Below are 19,925 nucleotides of genomic sequence, written 5' to 3'. Positions count from 1 at the left end.
TAAATGAGAACATTTCTTTGTAGAAGTGACAGACAGCCTAGTGACTTCCGATAGTCTGCCTCACGCTTCTTAGCTTTTGTTGTGCCATTAATTTGAACAGTTCTAATTTCTTGTGTCTTAGTTCTCCAAGTCTGCCAGCACTTGATGCTGTGGCCTTGTTTTTGCATCCCCTAACTACTGCCACTCATTGTGGGGTCCCAGTGTTATTACCATGGAACTTCGGGGGGAAGTGTATCTATTCGTTTGGATCAGAGCTGTGTGGATGCAAACAGCTCAAATCCAAACGTGAACCTTGCCCTCGATTCCCGGGAGAGTCCCAGGGAACACAGAGGGTTCAGAGTAGTGTTCCTTGCCTGGGTGTCTTTTCCTGCAGGCCATGCACAGTCAGCTTTGGATCCCGACTTCTCACCAAAGACTGTTAAAGATGACCAAAGAAGACAATTTAGGGAACCCAGACAAACGCTGACACTTCCTGAAAGCAGGCAGTCTGCATGTGCAAGGGCCCGAAGAACTGCAACACGGGGCTGAAGGCAGGAGGGTAAATAAGAACCAAGGAGGTGAGTACAGAGCCCAGAGCTGACTTGCTGTTTTGCCAACTGGATTTTCTGTGGTCCTGGTCAAGCAGAGCATTTACAGGGCTGTGAAATCTATGTAGCTGTCGTTTGCAAAGGTGGCACCTGGACAGGACTGGCTCCATCTTGGGCCTCGAAACTTATTTCAGCAAAATTAGGACCTGTGAACGAAATTCAACCTATGGCCTCCTTAGCCTGAGAGCTACTATTTTTTTTACATTTTTAAAGGCTGGCATGGAGGGAAGTAGCTGAGGCTGTGACAGACCGTATGTAGCTCAAAGTCTAAAATGTTTCTTTCCTCTTAGGCCCTTTCTAGAAAAGCTTTCCTGACTTCAAGCCATTTGTGCCTGTGTTTCAAGTGGGAATGATTTGTACCCATGTTGAAGCAGTGGTATAAACGCTGTCATACACATAGTTTGCTGGGCTAAGGCATTTCATTGTGGTAGCAAGCAAGTTTTTCCTTTTCCACTGCAAAACGGAGTTTAGTCAGGTCTTTGGGGATCCCAGTTTCAGAAGTCTGCACAGAAGCCTGAGGAGGAAAACTAAATCTCAGTGTCAAAGCTTGGGGGTTTTCCTTCCACAGCATTCCTGTGTGCACAGGTATGACCGTGCATGCACACAGTCGCTTCACAAAGGGCATATGATTACATGATGTGGGAAAGCTTGCTGTACTCTGATTTTGTTTTTTAAAATTGCATCATGGGAATCATAGTGCCCCTATGAAATTACAGTAGAAACAGAATGTGGATTACTTTATTCTCACTTTCTATGGTTATTACATACAAGACTCAAATGAATTTAAGCATATTATTTTAGGGATATTAATGAAAAACGCTTAAACCATGGAGGTTGCAATTTATGCTAATTTTAATTGTGAATTTGATGATTTCTGTTTTGAAACGTTTAATAATACCACCTCAATTCATGTCTTAGCTGCAAAATTTCAGTCCAAGTTGTGCTATAAACCTCATGGGAGAATGTCAGATATGTTTTGTCTGAGATTTGTTATTTGTATAAACATTAACAAATTTCAGAAAAAGCCACCCTCCTCCACCCATCTCCCAGATACACCCTTCCAACCTTAATTATTTTATAAAAGTATCGATCTCTTCTAACTAACTTATTCTTTTCTCATGTCTGATGTGTCAAAATAATTTCTTAATTAACGAATAGCATACAGAAATTAAATCAGGTTTTAAAAAAATGTTCTTCAGCTCTCTGTGAAGATAAAAATGCATTTTTCTTCTCTGGTAGATGTAGGTTTGCAGGTCTTCATTTAATTTGCTGGAACAAGAAGTAATTTAATTAATACAATTTAATTTTTCTCCATTTACATTCAGCTCTTTGGCACTAAAAACTAGTGCTAGAAGGTTCTTTAATAATAAGCTGAGAAGGAATGAAGATCCTAGCAGTTACCCTTGTGTACCTGACAGTGCAAAGGTACCTTTATGACTCAGTTATTCTCGTGCAATTGTGTGATCAAAATATAAGTTCCTTAGAGTAATTCTGAAGTGTACTTAACTACTCTTAAACTATTGACCAGATTGGTTCATTCCCATTATGGGAGATACTGGAGTTCCCGTTGTGGTGCAGTGCAAACGAAATCTGACTGGCAGCCAGGAGGACGCAGGTTTGATCCCTGGCTACACTCACTGGGTTAAGGATCCTGCGTTGCCCTGAGCTGTGCTGTAGGTCATAGACATGGCTTGGATCCCACGTTGCTATGGCTATGGTGTAGGCCAGCAGTTGTAGCTCCAATTGGACCCATAGCCTGGGAACCTCCATATGCTGTGGGTGCGGCCCTGAAAAAAACAAAAACAAAAAAAACACATTATTGGGGATACTGTCTGTATTACTGAAAGTTTAAAATGTTCGCATATTTTAAACATTTCTCGAAGTTTTACTACATCAGAAACCAGGTAGTTTGCTATGTTAAGTGCTCGCGACACTGAGATATATACCTGTACACCCTTTTAAGATTTGCCCAAAGACATTGGCAGGCAGAGCCATCAAGGCCTATATGCCCATAGAACTGTATTTACTGGATCCACAGGTTGAAGTTGTAAGGTACCGGAAGCAGTGCGTCTCGTCAACAGACCTGCAAAATTATTTCACTACAATACTAATTCCAAGTCCTAGTGAAAAAAAGGAGAGGGAATGTGGAGATGGCTTGAATGGCAAATCCATAAAGCAGGTTAGCTGGTAAGCCTGGTTTCATTTTATATGTATTCTTACTACCTTTAAAACAAAACCACTATGGAAAATTAGCATAAGGTTTAGCATCACTTAATTTTGCAATAAGTTTAAATTCCAGTCACACCCTATCTTAGTGTTTTCCTTTACAAGTCACTCAACTTTCTTTTGCCTTTGTTTCCTCATCTGGGTGGAGGATGGATCAGTCCTTTTATTTAAGACTAAAAGGAATCTTTGGAATCATCAATGGGTGATGGGTGATCAGTGGGTGATGATTCCAATGATTGCTTTTAGTCTTCAAAGAAAAAAAAAAAATGTTTATGTAGGTTCCAAGTAAGGAATCTTTTTTAAAAAAGCCCCTAAATTCATGATGACATAAGAGGAACTTCCATCTTCTCGCAGACAACGAAACACACCTAACTGATCTTTGCCAACAGAAATATTAACATGTGTCTATAGTTCACTATAAATAGGACAGCAGAGAAAGGCAGGCCACATTTACCAACTGAAGCATGTTGACTTCACAGCCTCATTAAGATGTGGCAGCTCAGATGAACCAAACTACAGTTAATCCTTGAACAGCATAGGTTTGAACGTGCAGGTCCACTTTTATGTGGGTTTTTTTTTGCAACTGTAATCCATGGTTGGTTGAATCCACAACTGCAGATACGGAAGGCTTAGTGTAAGTTGAACTGGGATTTTTGACAGCCTGGAGGCTTATTGCTTCTAAGCCCCCTCTAAGCTCCCTGTTCAGCCTACAACCATAAACACCTAATCCGGACTGCCCTTCCCCTTTCCATGTGCACGCACCTACCTGCAGCAAGCCTTGTGCTCAAGGCAGGGAACCAACATAGCTACCACCTATCCTTACAGATGAAGCCGACCAGAAGGGCAGAGGGCGAGGAGAGGCCCTCTCTGAGAGAACTTTGCCCCTGGGAGCTTACCTTCTACTTTTGGGGTATCCTTTTTTCTGTACTTCCTAGCTTTGTATCTACTGACTATTAGTATTGGATGGCCACTGGTGCAACACTGAAGTTTGTGACTCCACTCTTAGCACAGGCAGCTGATGAACCTGTGTTCCGAATGGCCATGCAAATAGTTTCTGCTCATCTGGCCACTTTTCGCAGCAACTCTTAAAAAGCGGGGAGGATAAGAGGCTGAGGTGTCTGCAGTATCATTCTCTCCAGTCCCAGTTCAAGCTACACCTTTTACAGCAATCAAGGTTTGAATTGAATAATCAGCTTCTTTACCTTCAGTGCTGCTCAAAGGTACATGTAGCAGCACTGGATACTCAGTGTGTCCACCGGCACCCACTGAGCAAATGTATGTTAGCAGACTGGGGCATCAGTATGTCTGTGGAAAACAATTTCCCTACATCAAGTGCATTTCCTTTGGTCAAAAGGTGTTACTTTGAGAATACTTGATCACTTACTTGTAAGGCCCGTCCTTTGGTCTCAATGGGCAGAGTAAAAGCAGAAATGGCACACACAATACAGACAGATGAGAAGAGACACAGGGCCCCCAGGAACGACGCACTCATAAGAACCTGCAAAGCACAAGGCATGACTCAGCATATGGCGCCCCAGTCAGTTGGTCTTTATGTCAAAAGAAAAATAAAGATTCATCTCATCAAATACATAAATGAAAGCACTTGGCAGCCATTCTGTAAACTGCATTGCTGACGTCCTAGATCTGTCGTCTGGGTCAAGCTGTTATAGGCATTTTGTGTGGCTTCCATGACCCAAGTCCTGTGGGAGTAGAGGTGGTCCCCTGGTCTCTGAAATGATGCTTCCTGGCTCAAAACCAGCCAAATGGGGACTTCCTGTAGCAGGAAGTTAAAAGAGATGGGAGTTAAAAGTCTTGGGAGGAGAAGGGAACTGTGCCAAGTGGGATAAGAATCCGACTGCAGCAACTCAGGTCATGCGGAGGCGAGGGTTCGATCCCCGGCCGGGCACAGTAGGTTAAAGGATCCAGCCAAAAGAAGACTTACTATGGAACAATGGATATCAGACAGAAAGAATGGATTTCTACCAGCTTCTCCTTTGGCCTGGACCTTCTCATCCTTGTACTGGTTACTTTTTATTATTGTTATTTTTTAAATTGATTCTGGTTACTTTAGACATCTTACTTCACACGTCAGCCTCCCCAGGACTTTGCCCAGAGTGAGCCAAAAACCAAGCACTTGGTAATTGGTAACTAATCTCACAAGGATGGTTAACTGAAATGAGTAAGGAACAGCCAGTCTCTCCTGAGTCACACAATATGGCAATCTGGAGAGAAGCAGAAATTATGGGGTCTAGGCCCACCTCTTCACCTTAAAGATGAGCCTAGAGTAAGGGCTAAGTGACTGTGCAGAGTCATAGGTAGATCCCTGACACATCATAGATCCCTAGTGTTGTCACCATGACAGACTTGCCTGAGGTGCACAGTCGAAGAGCCCATCCTGCGCATACGCCTACACGTCGTCCAAAACTAAAATATCCCATTTGTCAGGCAAACAGAACCCATGATGTCAACCACGTGAACGAACTATTTTGTAGTTAACCTACCCAGTGATAGGTATTATTTTATGCTTTTATCTCCCCAAATGAAATAGTTAATTTTCCCCAAACAGGAGTTTGGGGAACCAGGCTCACAAAAGGGGAGAAGGAATAAAAACCACAAGAGACGAGACAGTCGGAACCATGACCCAGTGATGCCACAGTTAGTCATGTGTCTGCCTGGCTGCCATGGCTGCCACTTGTCTTTTGACACCAAAGTTCTCACCACCACTACGATGCATTCTTAACCACCTCATCTCCTCTGCACCAGATCCACATTCCAAGATGGTGAGAGGCCGTGATGAGTGAAGTTTAGGTTACAGAAATGCTCTACCAGCAAGGATCAGGCAGAGTAATTCCTCCCCTCTTTGACTTCCCTAGAGGGATACAGCAGGACTCAAGCAATCCCATCAGTGTTACCAGGTATTCTTTTTGGGTTTGTTTTTGCTTTTTAGGGTCGTGCCCTCGGCATATGGAGGTTCCCAGGCTAGGAGTCTAATCCGCTGTGGCTGCCGGCCTACACCACAGCCACAGCAACAAGGGATCTGAGCTGCATCTGCGACCTACAACCACAGCTCACCGCAACGCCGGATCCTTAACCCACTGAGTGAGGCCAGGGATCAAACCCGAAACCTCATGGTTCCTAGTTGGATTCATTTCCGCTTCTCCCTGACCGAAATTCCTTCTTTCAGTAAATTCCTTTCTGCCTAAGTTAACCAAAGTCAAGTTCTGTTCCTTGTGATCAAAAGCTCCAAGTAATGACTAATTATAAAAATCACGCAGGCGTTCCCACTGTGGGTTAATTATCCAGCTTGTCTCTGTGGCGGCACTGGTTCTATCCCTGACCCAGCACAGTGGGTTAAAGATTCAGCATTGCCACAGTTGTGGCATAAGTCATGTCTCTGGCTCTGATTTGATCCCTAACCTGGGACCTTCTGTATGCTGCAAGTGCAACCAAAAAGAATTTTTTTTTTTTTTTAGGACTGCATCTATGGCAAATGGAAGTTTCCCAAGCTAGGGGGTCAAATTGCAGCTGCAGCTTAGAGCCACAACAACTCGGGATCCGAGCCAAATCCACCACCTACACCATAGCTCACAGCAACGCCGGATCCTTAAACTCACCAAGCGACGCCAGGGATTGAACTCCTGTCCTCGTGGATCTTAGTTGGCTTTGTAACCCACTGAGCCACAATGGGAACTCCCAGTAAATAAATTTTTAAAAAATAAAACCAGCTGGCCAAAGAGCAAATGCAGATGACTAACAGGCACATGAAAGGATGTGTGACATCACTAATCATCAGGGCAGGGCAAATCAAAACCACAAGGAGATACCACCTCACACCTGCCAGGATGTGATCATCGAAAAGTACACAATAACAAATGTTGGCAAGGATGTGGAGAAAGGGAACCTTCCTATGCTGTTGATAGGAATGTAAATGTGTGCAGCCACTATAGAAAACTGCAGATTCCTCAGCAGACTAGAACTACCATGTGACTCAGTAATTCTACTCCTGGGTGTATGTGTCCCCCCCCCCCCCAAAATCCAAATAAGCCCAAAACACTAAAAATCATCTGGGAATTTTGTTGAAATGCATTTTTCAGGCCCCACTGCAGATTCACTGGATCAGAAACAAAGATCTGTCATCTTCTAAAAATCAGCCCAGACCAGGGACCTTTTACACAAATGATAAAATGTTCAGCTAGAATAAGACAAGGATGCCCGCTCTCTCACCACTTCTTTTCAGCACAGTCGTAGCCATAACAATCACCCAAGAAAAAGGAATAAAATCACCCAAATTGGAAGGGAAGAAGTAAAATTTTCATTATATGCAGATGACATAATACTATATATAGACAACCCTAAAAAATCCTCACAAAAACTATTAAAACTGATGAATTCAGCAATGTAGCAGGATACAAGATTAACATACATAAATTCGTGGCATTTCTTTACACTAACAATGAAATATCAGAGAATGTAAATAATACCCTTTAAAATCACACCCATCCACCCCCCCAAAAAAAAGAAAAAGAAACTTCTGAATAAACCTGACCGAGGAGGTGAAAGACGTATGCTGAGAACTAGAAAACATTAATACAGGAAACTAAAGAAGATTCAAACAAATGGAAAGTTATCCCATGCCCTTGGATTGCAAGTTAAAATGTCCATACTACCCAAAGCAATCTACAAATTTAATGTAATTCCTTTCATATTACCCAGGACATTTTTCACAGAACTAGAATAATCCTAAAATTTTCACAGAACTAGAATAATCCTAAAATTTATATGGAACTGTAAAAGACCCAGAATTGCCAAAGCAATCTGAGAAAAAAATTCAGTGCAGGAGGCATAACCCTCCCAGACTTCAAACAATACTACAAAGCTACAGAAATCAAGACAGCATGGTATTGGCACAAAAACAGACATACACATCAATGAAACAGTATAGACAGCCCAGAAATAAACCCATACACCTATGGTCAATTAATCTTCACAGCAAAGGAGGCAAGAATATAGAACAGGGAAAAGAGAGTCTCTTCAGCAAGGGGTGTTGGGAAAGTTGAACAGCTGCAAGTAAATCAATGAGGTTATGACACACCCTTGCATTGTATTCAATGTATCTTAAATACAATATATCTTAAAGACTTATATTTAAGACAAGACACATTAAAACTAGAACAGAACATAGGCAAAACATTCTCTGACATAAACTGTACCCGTCTCTTAGGTCAGTCTCCCAAGGTGATAGAAATAAAAACAAATGGGACCTAATCAAACATAAGCTTTTCCATAGCAAAGGAAACCATAAACAAAAAGACAACCTACTGACTGGGAAAAAATATTTGCAAACGAAGTACCTATAAGGGCTTCATTTCCAAAGCAGCTCATACAGTTCAATAACAACCAAAAGAAAATCGAAAAAATGCATAGAAAACCTAAATAGCCATTTCTCCAAAGAAGACAGAGAGATGGCCAATAGGCACATGAAAAGATGCTCATAATTGCTGATTATTAGAGAAATGCAAATCAAAACTACAAGAGGGAGTTCCCAGTGTGGTACAATAGGATCAGCAGTGTTTCTGGAGGGCAGGGACACAGGTTTGATTCCCAGCCTGGTACAGCGGGTTAAGGATCTGGCACTGCCTTGGTTGTGGTGTAGGTTCCAACTGTGGCTCGGATCTGATACCTGGCCCAGGACCTCCATATGCCATGGAGCAGCCAAAAAAATAATAATATACATAATACAATGAGGTAGCACTTCATACTGATCAGAGTGGCCATGATTAAAGTCTACAAGTATTTGAGAGTGGGCAAAGAAAAGGGAACCCTCTCACACTGTTGGTGGGAATGTAAACTGGTGCAGCCCTCATGGAAAACAAATACGGAGGTTCCTCAAAAACTGAAAATAGAGTTGCCATATAATCCTGCAATCCCACTTCTAGGCATATACTCAGACAGAACTACAATTTGAAAAGATACATGCACCCCTATGTTCACAACAGCAGTATTTATGATAGCCAAGACATAGAAACAACCTAGAGGTTCATCAGATGAACAACTGATCAACAGATAAAATGTGGTGTATACACACAACACACACACACACACATGCACACACGGAGATATTACCCAGCCTTTAAAATGAAATAATGCCATTTGCAGCAACACAGATGGACCTAGAGATTAAATACTAAGCATAGAAAGAGAAAAATAAATACCGTGTGTCACGTATATGTGGAATCTAAAATAAGACAAAAGTCAACATATCTGAAACAAAACCAGACTCCCAGATATGGAGAACAAACTTGTGGCTGCCAAGAGAGGGGGACTAGGGGAGGGAAGGATTAGGATTTTGGTTATTAGCTGAAGCAACTGTTACACACGGGATCAACACCAAGGTCATGCTGTACAGCACAGGGACCAGTACCTGTGATTGATCCTAATGGGAAAAAGTATGAAAAAAAAGATGTAACTGAATCACTCTGCTGTGCAGCAGAAATTAACATGACATTGTAAATCAACTGCAATAGCTGCTTCATTACAGTTGATGTACAATGTTCTGTCCATTTCTACTGCACAGCACAGCGACCCAATTAGACATTTACATATTCTTTTTTTTTACCTTTTTCTCCATCGTGTTCCATCACAAGCGACTAGAGATGGTTCCCTGTGCTAGACAGCAAGATGTCACTGCTTATCCACTCCAAAGGCAAAAGTTTGCATCAGCGAACCCCACACGCCCAAATAATTTTTAGAAATTAAAAAATATTAAGTCTATAAATAATGAATGCTGGAGAGGGTATGGAGAAAAAGGAACCCTCCTACACTGTTGGTGGGCATGTAAGTTAGTGCAGCCACTATGAAAAACAGCATGCAGTTTCCTCAAAAAAACTAAAAATAGAGTAACAATGTGACCAAGTAATCTCACTCCTGGGCATATTCCCAGACAAAACTATAATTCAAAAAGAAACATGTACCCTGGAGTTCCTGTCGAAGGTCAGCGAACCCTGGAGTTCCTGTCGAAGCTCAGCGAATCTGACTAGTATCCATGAGGATGTGGGTTCGCTCCCTGACCTCCCTCAGTGGGTTAAGGATCCCGAATTGCTGCAAGTTGCCGTGTACGTCGCAGATGCAGCTCAGATTTGGCATTGCCATCAAAGCAGAAACAAAAACAAAATCATGCACCCCTATGTTCACAGCACCACTGTTCACATTAGCCAAGACAAGAAACAACTTCAATGCCCATTGACAGATGAGTGGTTAAAGAAGACGTGGTAATAAAAAAATGGAATACTTACTTTTTCTTTCTTTCTTTGTTTCAGCTGCACCTGTGGCATATGGAAGTTCCCAGGCTAGGGTTTGAATCAGAGCTACAGCTGCCGGCCTACACCACAGCCACAGCAACGCAGGATCGAGCTACATCTGCAACCTACACCGCAGCTCACGGCAACACTGGCTACTTAACCCACGAGTGAGGCCAGAAATCGAACCCACATCCTCATGGATATTAGTTGGGTTCATTACCACTGAGCCACAACGGGAATCCCATACTTATTCTTTAAAAAGAACAAAATAATGCCATTTGCAGCAACATAGATAGAACTAGAGTTTACTGAACTAAGTGAAGTCAGAAGGAGAAGGACAAATATCCTATGATATTACTTATACGTAGAATCTAAAATACACAAATGAACGTATCTATGAAGGAGAAACAGACTCACAGACAGAACAGACAGGGAGGGATAGTTGGGAGGCTGGGGCTAGTAGATGCTATCATATGGAAGGACGAAAGGAATACACAGCGAGGGTCCACTGTAAAGCGCAGGGAACTGTATTCGATATCCTGAGACAAATCATAATGGAAAAGAATAGAAAAAAGAATGTGTATATATTTATATACCTGTATATGCATCTATATGTATAACTTTGCTATACAATCAACCAGTACTTCAATTTAAAAAACAGTTTCTGTCCGAGACAACAATCCTAAAGTTTTAGATACCAAAGAGCTTCAAAGATATCCTTTCAGTAAAAATTGCAAGGAGAAACCAAACTACATATAGTTGTAGACTTAAATACCCATCTCTCAACAACTGATAGAACTACTAGACAGAAAATCAGCGGGGATGTAGAATTTTATGACACCTTCAACCAAAAGGATCTCAGTGACCTTGATAGAACACCCTACCCAACAAACAGCAGGATACACATTCTTCTCTGTCCATGGAACATTCACCAAGACGGACTTCATTCTGGGCCATAAAATTAACCTCAAAAGACTTCAAAGAATGGAAATCATAGAATGTATTCTCTGACTAAAATGGTATCAAAGCTAGAAATAACAGGTAGCAGCAGCATCTCCAAACACTTCTGAACAATCCCTGGATCAAAAAAGTCTCAAGAAAATTAAAAAATAGTATTAAGGATCCGCAATACAATCCTGCTGTATAGCACTGGGAACTGTATCCAGTCATTTATAATAGAACATGATGGAGGATAATATGAGAAAAAGAATGTATGTGTGTGACTGAGTCACTTTGCTGTACAATAAAAAATTGACAGAACACTGTAAACCAGCTATAATGCAAAACAAAAATCATTTAAAATTTTTTTAAAAAGAAAAAAATAACATTGAGAAGTATAAGAATACAGCGTATTAAGTTTGTTGGACACAGCTAATATGAACAAAAATACAACGCTCAGGAATAAATTTAAGAAATGTATAAGACGTGAAAAAAATTACAACTCTACTAAGGGACATGAGAAATTGAATACATTTTCTTAGTTCTTAGAAAAATGCAGTAATTTTTAAAAAATAATTCTTAAAATAATCTGTAGTAATTTTTTTTTTTTTTGTCTTTTGTCTTTTTAGGGATGCACCTGTGGCATGTGGAGGTTCCCAGGCTAGGGGCTGAATCAGAGCTGTTGCCACCAGCTCAACCTACACCACAGCTCACAGCAATACCAGATCCCTAACCCACTGAGTGAGGCCAGAGGTCGAACCCCCAACCTCATGGTTCCTAGTTGGATTCGTTTCTGCTGTGCCATGATGGGAACTTTTTTTTTTTTCCCCAGAAGCTGAAAATTTAAAGCTGTGCAACTCCAACCCAGCAATTCCATTTTGGCACATGTCCAGTCCCTGGCCTGGGAACTTCAGCATACTATGGGCATGGCCAAAGAGAACATTAAAAGTTTCATAACAGAAAAATCAGAAAATAAAAATCTCAAGGTTCCCGTCATGGTGCAGTGGAAACAACCCACCTAGGAACCATGAGGTTGCGGGTTCGATCCCTGGCCTCACTCAGTGGGTTAAGGATGCAGCGTTGCCGTGAGCTGTGGTGTGGGTGGCAGATGTGGCATGGATCCCGCATTGCTGTGGCTTTGGTGTACGCCGGTGGCTACAGCTCTGTTTAGACCCCTAGCCCGGGAACCTCCATATGCTGTGGGTTCGGCCCTACAAAGACAAAAGACGAAAAAACAAAAACAAAAAAACAGCCTCTCTAAATACAAATAACTATTTAGAATGTTAGACTAGAAGTTATAATGAAAGAAAATAATCTGGTTGCAATAGCAATGAAAAGCCTTAAAACACCTACGAATAAACTTAACAAGATATGCAGAATCTATTTGAAGAAAACAATAAAATCCCAGCCAGGAGCACAGAAGGAACATTGAGCAAATGGAGAGAAAATCCTTGTTCTTACATAGGAAGATAACACTAGGGAAAAAAAGTTAATTTTTCCTAATTTAACCGATGCATTTAAAGAATTAACAATTAAAATCTTTTTTTTTTTTTTTCTTTGTCTTTTTTGTTATTTTTTTGTTGCTATTTTTCCGGGCATATAAGTAGGAGCTGTAGCCACCCTACACAGAGTCACAGCAACGTATCAAGCGCGTCTGCAACACCACACTCACGCAACGCGATCGTTAACCACTGACAAGGCAGGACGAACCAAACCTCATGTTCCAGTCGATCGTAACATGCGCCACACGAACTCCAACAATTAAATCTTAATAGGATTTGGGCAGACAGAGGAGGAACATTGCAACTAAATGATTCTAAAGCTTATCTGAGAAGGAATAGCAATGAGGTGGCGTTTGCATAGCCAGTTTTGAAAGTGTACTGTAAACCCCAACTGACTAATGAAAAGAATATGACAATGACAAAACCAGACAGATCAATGGACTAAAATAGAAAGGTTAGAAATAGACCAAGTGGAGTTCCTGTCATGGTGCAGCAGAAATGAATCTGACTAGGAACCAGGAGGTTGGGGGTTCGATCCCCTGGCCTTGCTCAGTGGGTTAAGGATCCAGTGTTGCCATGAGCTGTAGTGTAGCTTGAAGACGTAGCTCAGATCCCAAGCTGCTGTGGCGTAGGCTGGCAGCTGAGGCTCCAATTCAACCCCTAGCCTGGGAACCTCCATATGCCGCAGATGCACCCCTAAAAATCTGGAAGAAAAAAAAAAAAGAAAAGAATAGACCAAGTAATTGTGGGAATCTAAGATATTTCTTTCTTTTTTTGTCTTTTTAGGGCCACACCTACGGCATACCAAAGATCCTAGGCTAGGAGTCAAATTGGAGCTACAGCCGCAGCTCACGCCACAGCCACAGCAACACCACGTCCAATCCGTGTCTGTGACCTACACCACAGCTCACAGCAATGCCGGATCCTTAACCCACCAAGCGAGGCCAGGGATGGAACCCGCATCCTCATGGATCCTAGCTGGGTTCATTACCACTGAGCCACCAGAGCAACGCCTAAGGAGACATTTCTAATCCATGAGTAAAAAATAAATTATTTAATAGATAGCATAGGGACAACTGGCCTGCCATTCAAGAAAGCATAAAGCTGCTTCCTGCATTAGACCTCATGCTTTGATTCTACAATAGCCTTGAGGAGGAGACTCAGCTATTTCCAGGTCAGAATTTAGGGTGCACTTCACATTGCGATAATTGATGACGTTGTACACTCAGAATTTGGACTCTTTTACATGTATGTTACACTTCAATCAAAAATTTACACACCCTTACCCCCCAAAAAGACAAAGCTAGAGAAGGACCACAAGAAAAGAGTTGTGTATTCTCAGTATCTTCATCACAAAACTCCCAAAGTGTAAAGGAAAAAATTTATAAATTTGAGTTATCTATGAACTTTAAGTTTCTGTACAGAGAAAGGGGAGGATAAATAAGGATGAAAGACAAAAAGAAAATTGGGGAGAATATTGGCAGTATTTCAGAAAAATGATTAAGTCCTTTATACATTTGAAGGATTCTCACAAATCAATGTTTCAAAGATTGAAGCGAAAAATGGGTAGGGAGGAGTTCCCGTCATGGCTTAGTGGAAGCCAATCTGATTAGTATCCATGAGGATGCAGGTTCAATCCCTGGCCTCGCTCAGTGGGTTAAGGATCTGGCGTTTCTGAGGCAGTGATGTAGGCCAGCAGCTTCAGCTCCAATTTGACCCCTAGCCTAAACCTCCATGTGGCACAGGTGTGGCCCTAAAAAAAAGAAGGCAAAAAAGAGTAGGGACCTGAACGAACAAGCTAAAAAGATAATACCCAATTAAAACATGAAAAGAACATTGAGTTTCATTCTTAATCAAAGAAATAGGAATTACAACAAAGAGATGTCATTTATTGCCAGTAAAATTGGCAAATATGAAAAAGACTAACAAAAGCAATGGGCAAGTCTGTGAAGCAGCAGGTCCTAACACACTGACACAAGCTTCCCAAGGAAAGTTTTCGCACAATGTATCAAAATGGAAAATGAGCAGACCCCTTGACCTACCTCTCTAACTTCTAGGAATTTATCTAAAGAGAGAATTGCACAGTCGGATAGAAATGTGATCACAAGGGTTATAACAATAGGGAATAACAAGTCAGAACTGATAAAGTAATTGAAAGTAACTTTCGGAGTATGCACAGAATAACAATTTTCAGCATGAGAAAGGGGTGACTTTTATTTTTATGGACATGAAAAATGTCTCTAACATGCTGCATGCCAAGAGCAAGTGATGAAATGTACATGAAGATTCTGGTTCAGGATGAACTCATCTCCTCTCATGGACACACCAAATCACAGCTACAGCAGTTACGGTTGTGGCTCAGTGGAAACGAATCTGACTAGTATCCATGAGGACGCAGGTTTGATCCCTGGACTAACTCAGTGGGTTAAGGATCCAGCTTTGCTATGAGCTATGGTGTAGGCCACAGATGTGGCTTGAATCCCCCATTGCTGTGGCTGTGGTGTAGGCCAGCAGCTGCAACTCTGATTCAATCCCTAGACAGGGAACTTCCATACGCCATGGGTGTGGCCCTAAAAACCAAAATAAAAAAATAAAAAATTTTTAAATAAATAAATCACAGCTACATACAAGAAAATATCCTCGGGGGGGGGGGGGGAACCGCAGAAACTAGCTGAATGACTTCTACATATTGGGCAAACTAAAAAACCCACATTAAAATGGGTAGGAGAGCCCGAGACACAGCCTTACCAGGAACTTGCCCCCAGTGCAGTGACCCACAGTCAACTCGGAACTCACAACCTGAGCTTCTCCCTGAAGAGTCAAGGGTTTGAACCCCACAATGGCACCCTAAGTTTTAAGCCCTGTAGCTGAGAGATCTACCCCCCAAACATCTTAATTTTTAAAGCTGATGAGGCTTGCATCCATGAGACAAGGCTATGTGGCAGAGCGAGGGCTCAGGAAGACTCACTTGGCTGCCCACCAGGGGCTGGGTGCAGAGGCAGTTCACTGAAACACATCCAGTCTTTCTGTGAAAGAGGGTTATTTGCTTATTTTATTTTATTTTTGGTCTTTTTGTCTTTTTAAGGCTGCACCCGTGGCAAGTGGAGGTTCCCAGGCTAGGGATCCAATCAGAGCTGTAGACACCAACCTATTCCAGAGCCATTGCAACACAGGATCCAAACCTCATCTGTGACCTACACCACAGCTCACGGCCACGCAGGATCCTTAACTCACTGAGCAAGGCTAGGGATCGAACACGCGCCCTCCTGGATGCTGATGGGGTTCACCATGACGGGAACTCCTACTGGCTTATTTTAAAGCACCATCCTGTAGAGCAGGCATCTACTTTAGCACACATTTAGAAACCTACTGCAGTTCCCGTTGTGGCGCAGCAGAAATGAATCAGCTAGGAACCATGAGGTTGTGGGTTTGATCCCTGGCCTCGCTCAGTGGGTTAAGGATCCGATGTTGCTGTGAGTTGTGGTGTAGGTTGCAGATATGGCTTGGACTGGCATTTGGGTGGCTGCAGCGTAGGCTCGCAGCTGTAGCTCCAATGGGACCCCTAGCCTGGGAACCTCCATATGCCATGGGTTCTGCCCTAAAAAGCAAAAATTAGAAGCCTCCTGAAATACTCTGCAAAGATGAAGACGGGCAGGTTCCATCTTTGTTCTCTTCCTCTGTGTTGCTCCAGATCTCTGGTATGTCCCAGAAAGGAGCATGGTGCCCAAATTTGAGGGGCTGCTGCCCAGGGGACACCCATTGATCACCTGGCCCTGGTGGCCAATGGGGCTTAAGTTTTTAGGTCTCACATGAGTGTAACAAACAGAAAGCATTCTTAATCACCTACACCCCGGGGCACCATAACAGAGAGCCAGAAGACAGAAACACCTTCTTTCTGTGAACGAGGCCTATTAGCTTATCTTTACAGCTGCAACCTGAGCAACAGGCTTCTCATTGAACACACCTCTAGGGACCAACTATAATCCTCCCCAGAGACCTGGCAGGCTGGCTGATGCCATCTTCCTGCTCTCCCTCTGCCCACCACAAAAGTAATCAAAATAACTGTAACTTCAATAATATGTTAATGAATAAACTAGGTAAAAAGATGTAAATTATGACACCAAAACACCAAAAAGATAGATTGTTATAACTTTTGTTGTATTTTTTTTTTTTTTTTTTTTTTTTTTTTTTAGGGACACACATTTGGCATATGGAAATTTCCTGGCTATGGGTTGAATCAGAGCTGCAGCCACCAGCCACAGCAATGAAGGATCCAAGCTGTGTCTGTGACCTACATGGCAGCTTACAGCAATGCCAGATCCTTAACCCATGAGCAGGACTGGGGTCAAACCCGGATCCTCATAGATAATAGTCAGGTTTGTTACTGCTGAGCCACGATAGGAACTCTCCTCTAAGATATCTTAGGTAAGCCTCATGGTAGCCACAAAGCAAAAACCTATAGTAGATACACAAAAGATAAAGGGATCCTACAGAAAATCATCAAATCACAAAGAGAGAACAATAGAAAAAGAATTGAGCCAAGGAAAAAAGAAAACAATTTAAAAAATGGCAATAATGGCAATAAGCATATACCTATCAATAATTACCCTGAATGTAAAAGGACTAAATTCTCCAATCAAAAGACAGACTATCTAAATGGATTTTTTTTAAAAAACCAAGAAACAAAAAAGTGAGACCTATCTCTATGTTGCCTACAAGAGACTTACTTCATATATTAAGATGTGAACAAAGTGAAAGGATAGGAAATGATATTCTGTGGAAATGAAACTGAAATCTGGAGGAGCTATATTTTACCAGACAAAACAGACTTTAAGAGAAAGACAGTAATAAGTGACAAAGAATATTATTACATAATAGAGGGGTCAATCCCAGAAGAAAATATAACATTTGTAAATATTCATGTACATTATAGAGAAACATCTAAATATACAAAGCAAATATTAATGATCTAAAAGGAGAAACAGACAGCAATACAGTAATAAAGTAGAGAGTTTTAACGCACCACTTTCAGCAAAGAGTAAGTCATCTGGACAGAAAATCAATAAAGAAACACCAGCCTTAAATTTTACCAGATTGACTTAGCAGGTATAGATAGAACATTCCATCCAAACACAACAGAACACATATTCTTCTCAGCTGCACATGGAACATCCTCTAGGACAGATCATATGTTAGGACAGAAAATAAGTTCTCAATAAATTTAAGAAGACTGAAAGCATTATCAAGCATCTTTTCTGACCACAATGGTATAAAACTAGAAATCTATTACAAGAAAAAAAGTGTAAAATTCACAGATATGTGGAGATCAAACAACATGCTGCTTAACAACAAATTGGGTCAAAGAAAAATTCAAAGGAAAAATCAAAAATCTCTTGAGACAAAAACGAAAATGGAAATATAACAAACCAAAACTTAGGGATGTGGTGAAAACAGTTCTAAGAGAGAATTTCATAGTAATAAATACCTACATCAAAAAATGAGTTAGATCTCAGAGTTCCCTTGTGGCCCAGTGGGTTAAGGATCTGGCATTGTCACTGCTGTGTCTCAGACTGCTGTTGTGGTGCAGGTTTGATCCCTGGTCCAGGAACTTTCACATGCCATGGACACAGCCAAAAAAAAAAAAGAAAAAAAAAGGAGGAAAAAAAAAAGAACAAGGAAGACCTCAAACAATTTAACTCTATACTGGAAGGAACTAAAAGAAGAGATCACTGAAAGTAAGAGCTTTAACAAAAATAAGGAAACATAATTGACACACTTTTAGCTAGACTCACCAAGGCGGGGGGAAAGTGAGGGACTCAAGATGAGAAATGAAAGAGAAGACATTACAACTGATATCATAGGGATACAAAGGATCCTAAGAGACTACTATGAACAATTATACACCAACGAATTGGAAAACTTAGGAGAAATAGAAAAATTCCTACAAACATACAACCGACCAAGACTGAATCATGAAGGAATAGAAAATCTGAATACAGCAATTAAGGATATTGAATCAGTAATCAAAACAAAAGTCCAGGACCAGATGGCTTCACTGGTGGATTTCAAGAATACCAATTTTTCTCAAACTGTTCCAAATAATAAAACAGGAAGGAACACTTCCAAACTTATTTTACGAGGCAAGCATTACCTTAATTCCACAATCAGGCTGTCACCAAAAAAGAAAATGACATGACAGGTAACACCCTGATGAACAGAGATGCAAAAGTTTTCAAAAAAAATTAGCAAACCAAATTTAATGATACATTTAAAACATCATGCCATAATCAAGCAGGATTTATTCCAAGGATGCAAAGATATTTCAACATCTGCAAATCAATCAATGTGATATACCACATTAACAAAATGAAGGATAAAAAAAATTGTATGATCATCACAATAGACGCAGAGAAAGCATTTGACAAAATTCAACATCTACTTATGATAAAAAGTTCAATAAAGTAGTATAGAGCAAACATACTTCAATATAATAAAGTTCATATATGACAAGCCTACAGTTAAATTATACTCTAAGATCAAGAACAAGACAAAGATGTCCATTCTCACACTTTAGTTTAACATAGTATTTGATGTCCTAACCAGATCAGGCAAGAAAAAGAAATAAAAGGCATCCAAATTGGAAAGGAAGAAGTAAAACTGTCACTGTTTGAAGATGATATGATATTATATATATAAAACCCCAAATATTCCACCAAAACACTGTTAGAACTGATAAATTAATTCAGTCAAGTGACATGACACAAAAATCAATAAGTAAAAATCCACTATGGAAAAAAAATTTTTTTAAATTCCACTGTGTTTACACACACTGTCAGAGAAATTTACTTCTTTTTTTGCCTTTTTTTTTTTTTAGGCCCCACACACAGCATATGGAGATTCCCAGGCTAGGGGTCAAATTGGAACTGCAGTTGCTGGCCTAGGCCACAGCTACAGCAAAGCTAGATCCACACTATCAGAGAAATTAAGAAAACAATCCCGCATATGATTGCTTCAAAAAAAAAATACCTAGAAATAAATTTAACCAAGGAGGTGAAAGACCTCTATGTTTAAAACTATAAGACACTGATTAAAAAAACTGAATAAAGCACAAAAACATGAGAAGATATTATGTGTTTATGAATTGTATGAATTAATATTGTTAAAATGTCCATACTACCCAAGGCAGTCTACAGATTCAAGGCAATCCCCATCAAAATTCCAATGGCATTTTTCACAGAAATAGAAAAAAAAAAAAACCTCCTAAAATGTGTATGGAACCATGAAGATCCCAAACAGCCAAAGCAGTCTTGAGAAAAGAGGACAAAGCTGGAGGCATCATGCTTCCTGATTTTAAACTACATTATGAGCTATGG

At 40.8% G+C, this 19,925-nt stretch overlaps 1 protein-coding gene across 3 annotated transcripts in view; it reads right to left on the bottom strand.

The window, feature by feature from the left end:
* SVOPL (SVOP like) overlaps positions 1,639 to 19,925 on the bottom strand; it is a 76,649-nt gene continuing 58,362 nt past the window's right edge. For 2 of the 3 annotated variants that reach the window (XR_002340283.1, XM_021078780.1), the window contains 2 exons: positions 4,198 to 4,311; positions 1,639 to 1,856 (listed from right to left, as the gene is read on the bottom strand). Coding sequence is in view for 1 of the 3 variants with exons in the window: in XM_021078780.1 (XP_020934439.1) it covers positions 1,845 to 1,856; positions 4,198 to 4,311 (126 nt within the window). In the remaining 2 variants the exon portion in view is untranslated. Of the gene's footprint in view, positions 1,857 to 3,267; positions 3,426 to 4,197; positions 4,312 to 19,925 lie in introns of all 3 variants that reach the window. The other variant, XR_002340282.1, reaches the window with a different exon arrangement.

The sequence above is a fragment of the Sus scrofa genome, chromosome 18 (genome assembly GCF_000003025.6).
Source record: "Sus scrofa isolate TJ Tabasco breed Duroc chromosome 18, Sscrofa11.1, whole genome shotgun sequence".
Lineage (NCBI taxonomy): Eukaryota > Metazoa > Chordata > Mammalia > Artiodactyla > Suidae > Sus > Sus scrofa.
Note: the sequence above shows the minus strand (reverse complement) of the source record. Positions and strands in the feature narration are given on the sequence as shown.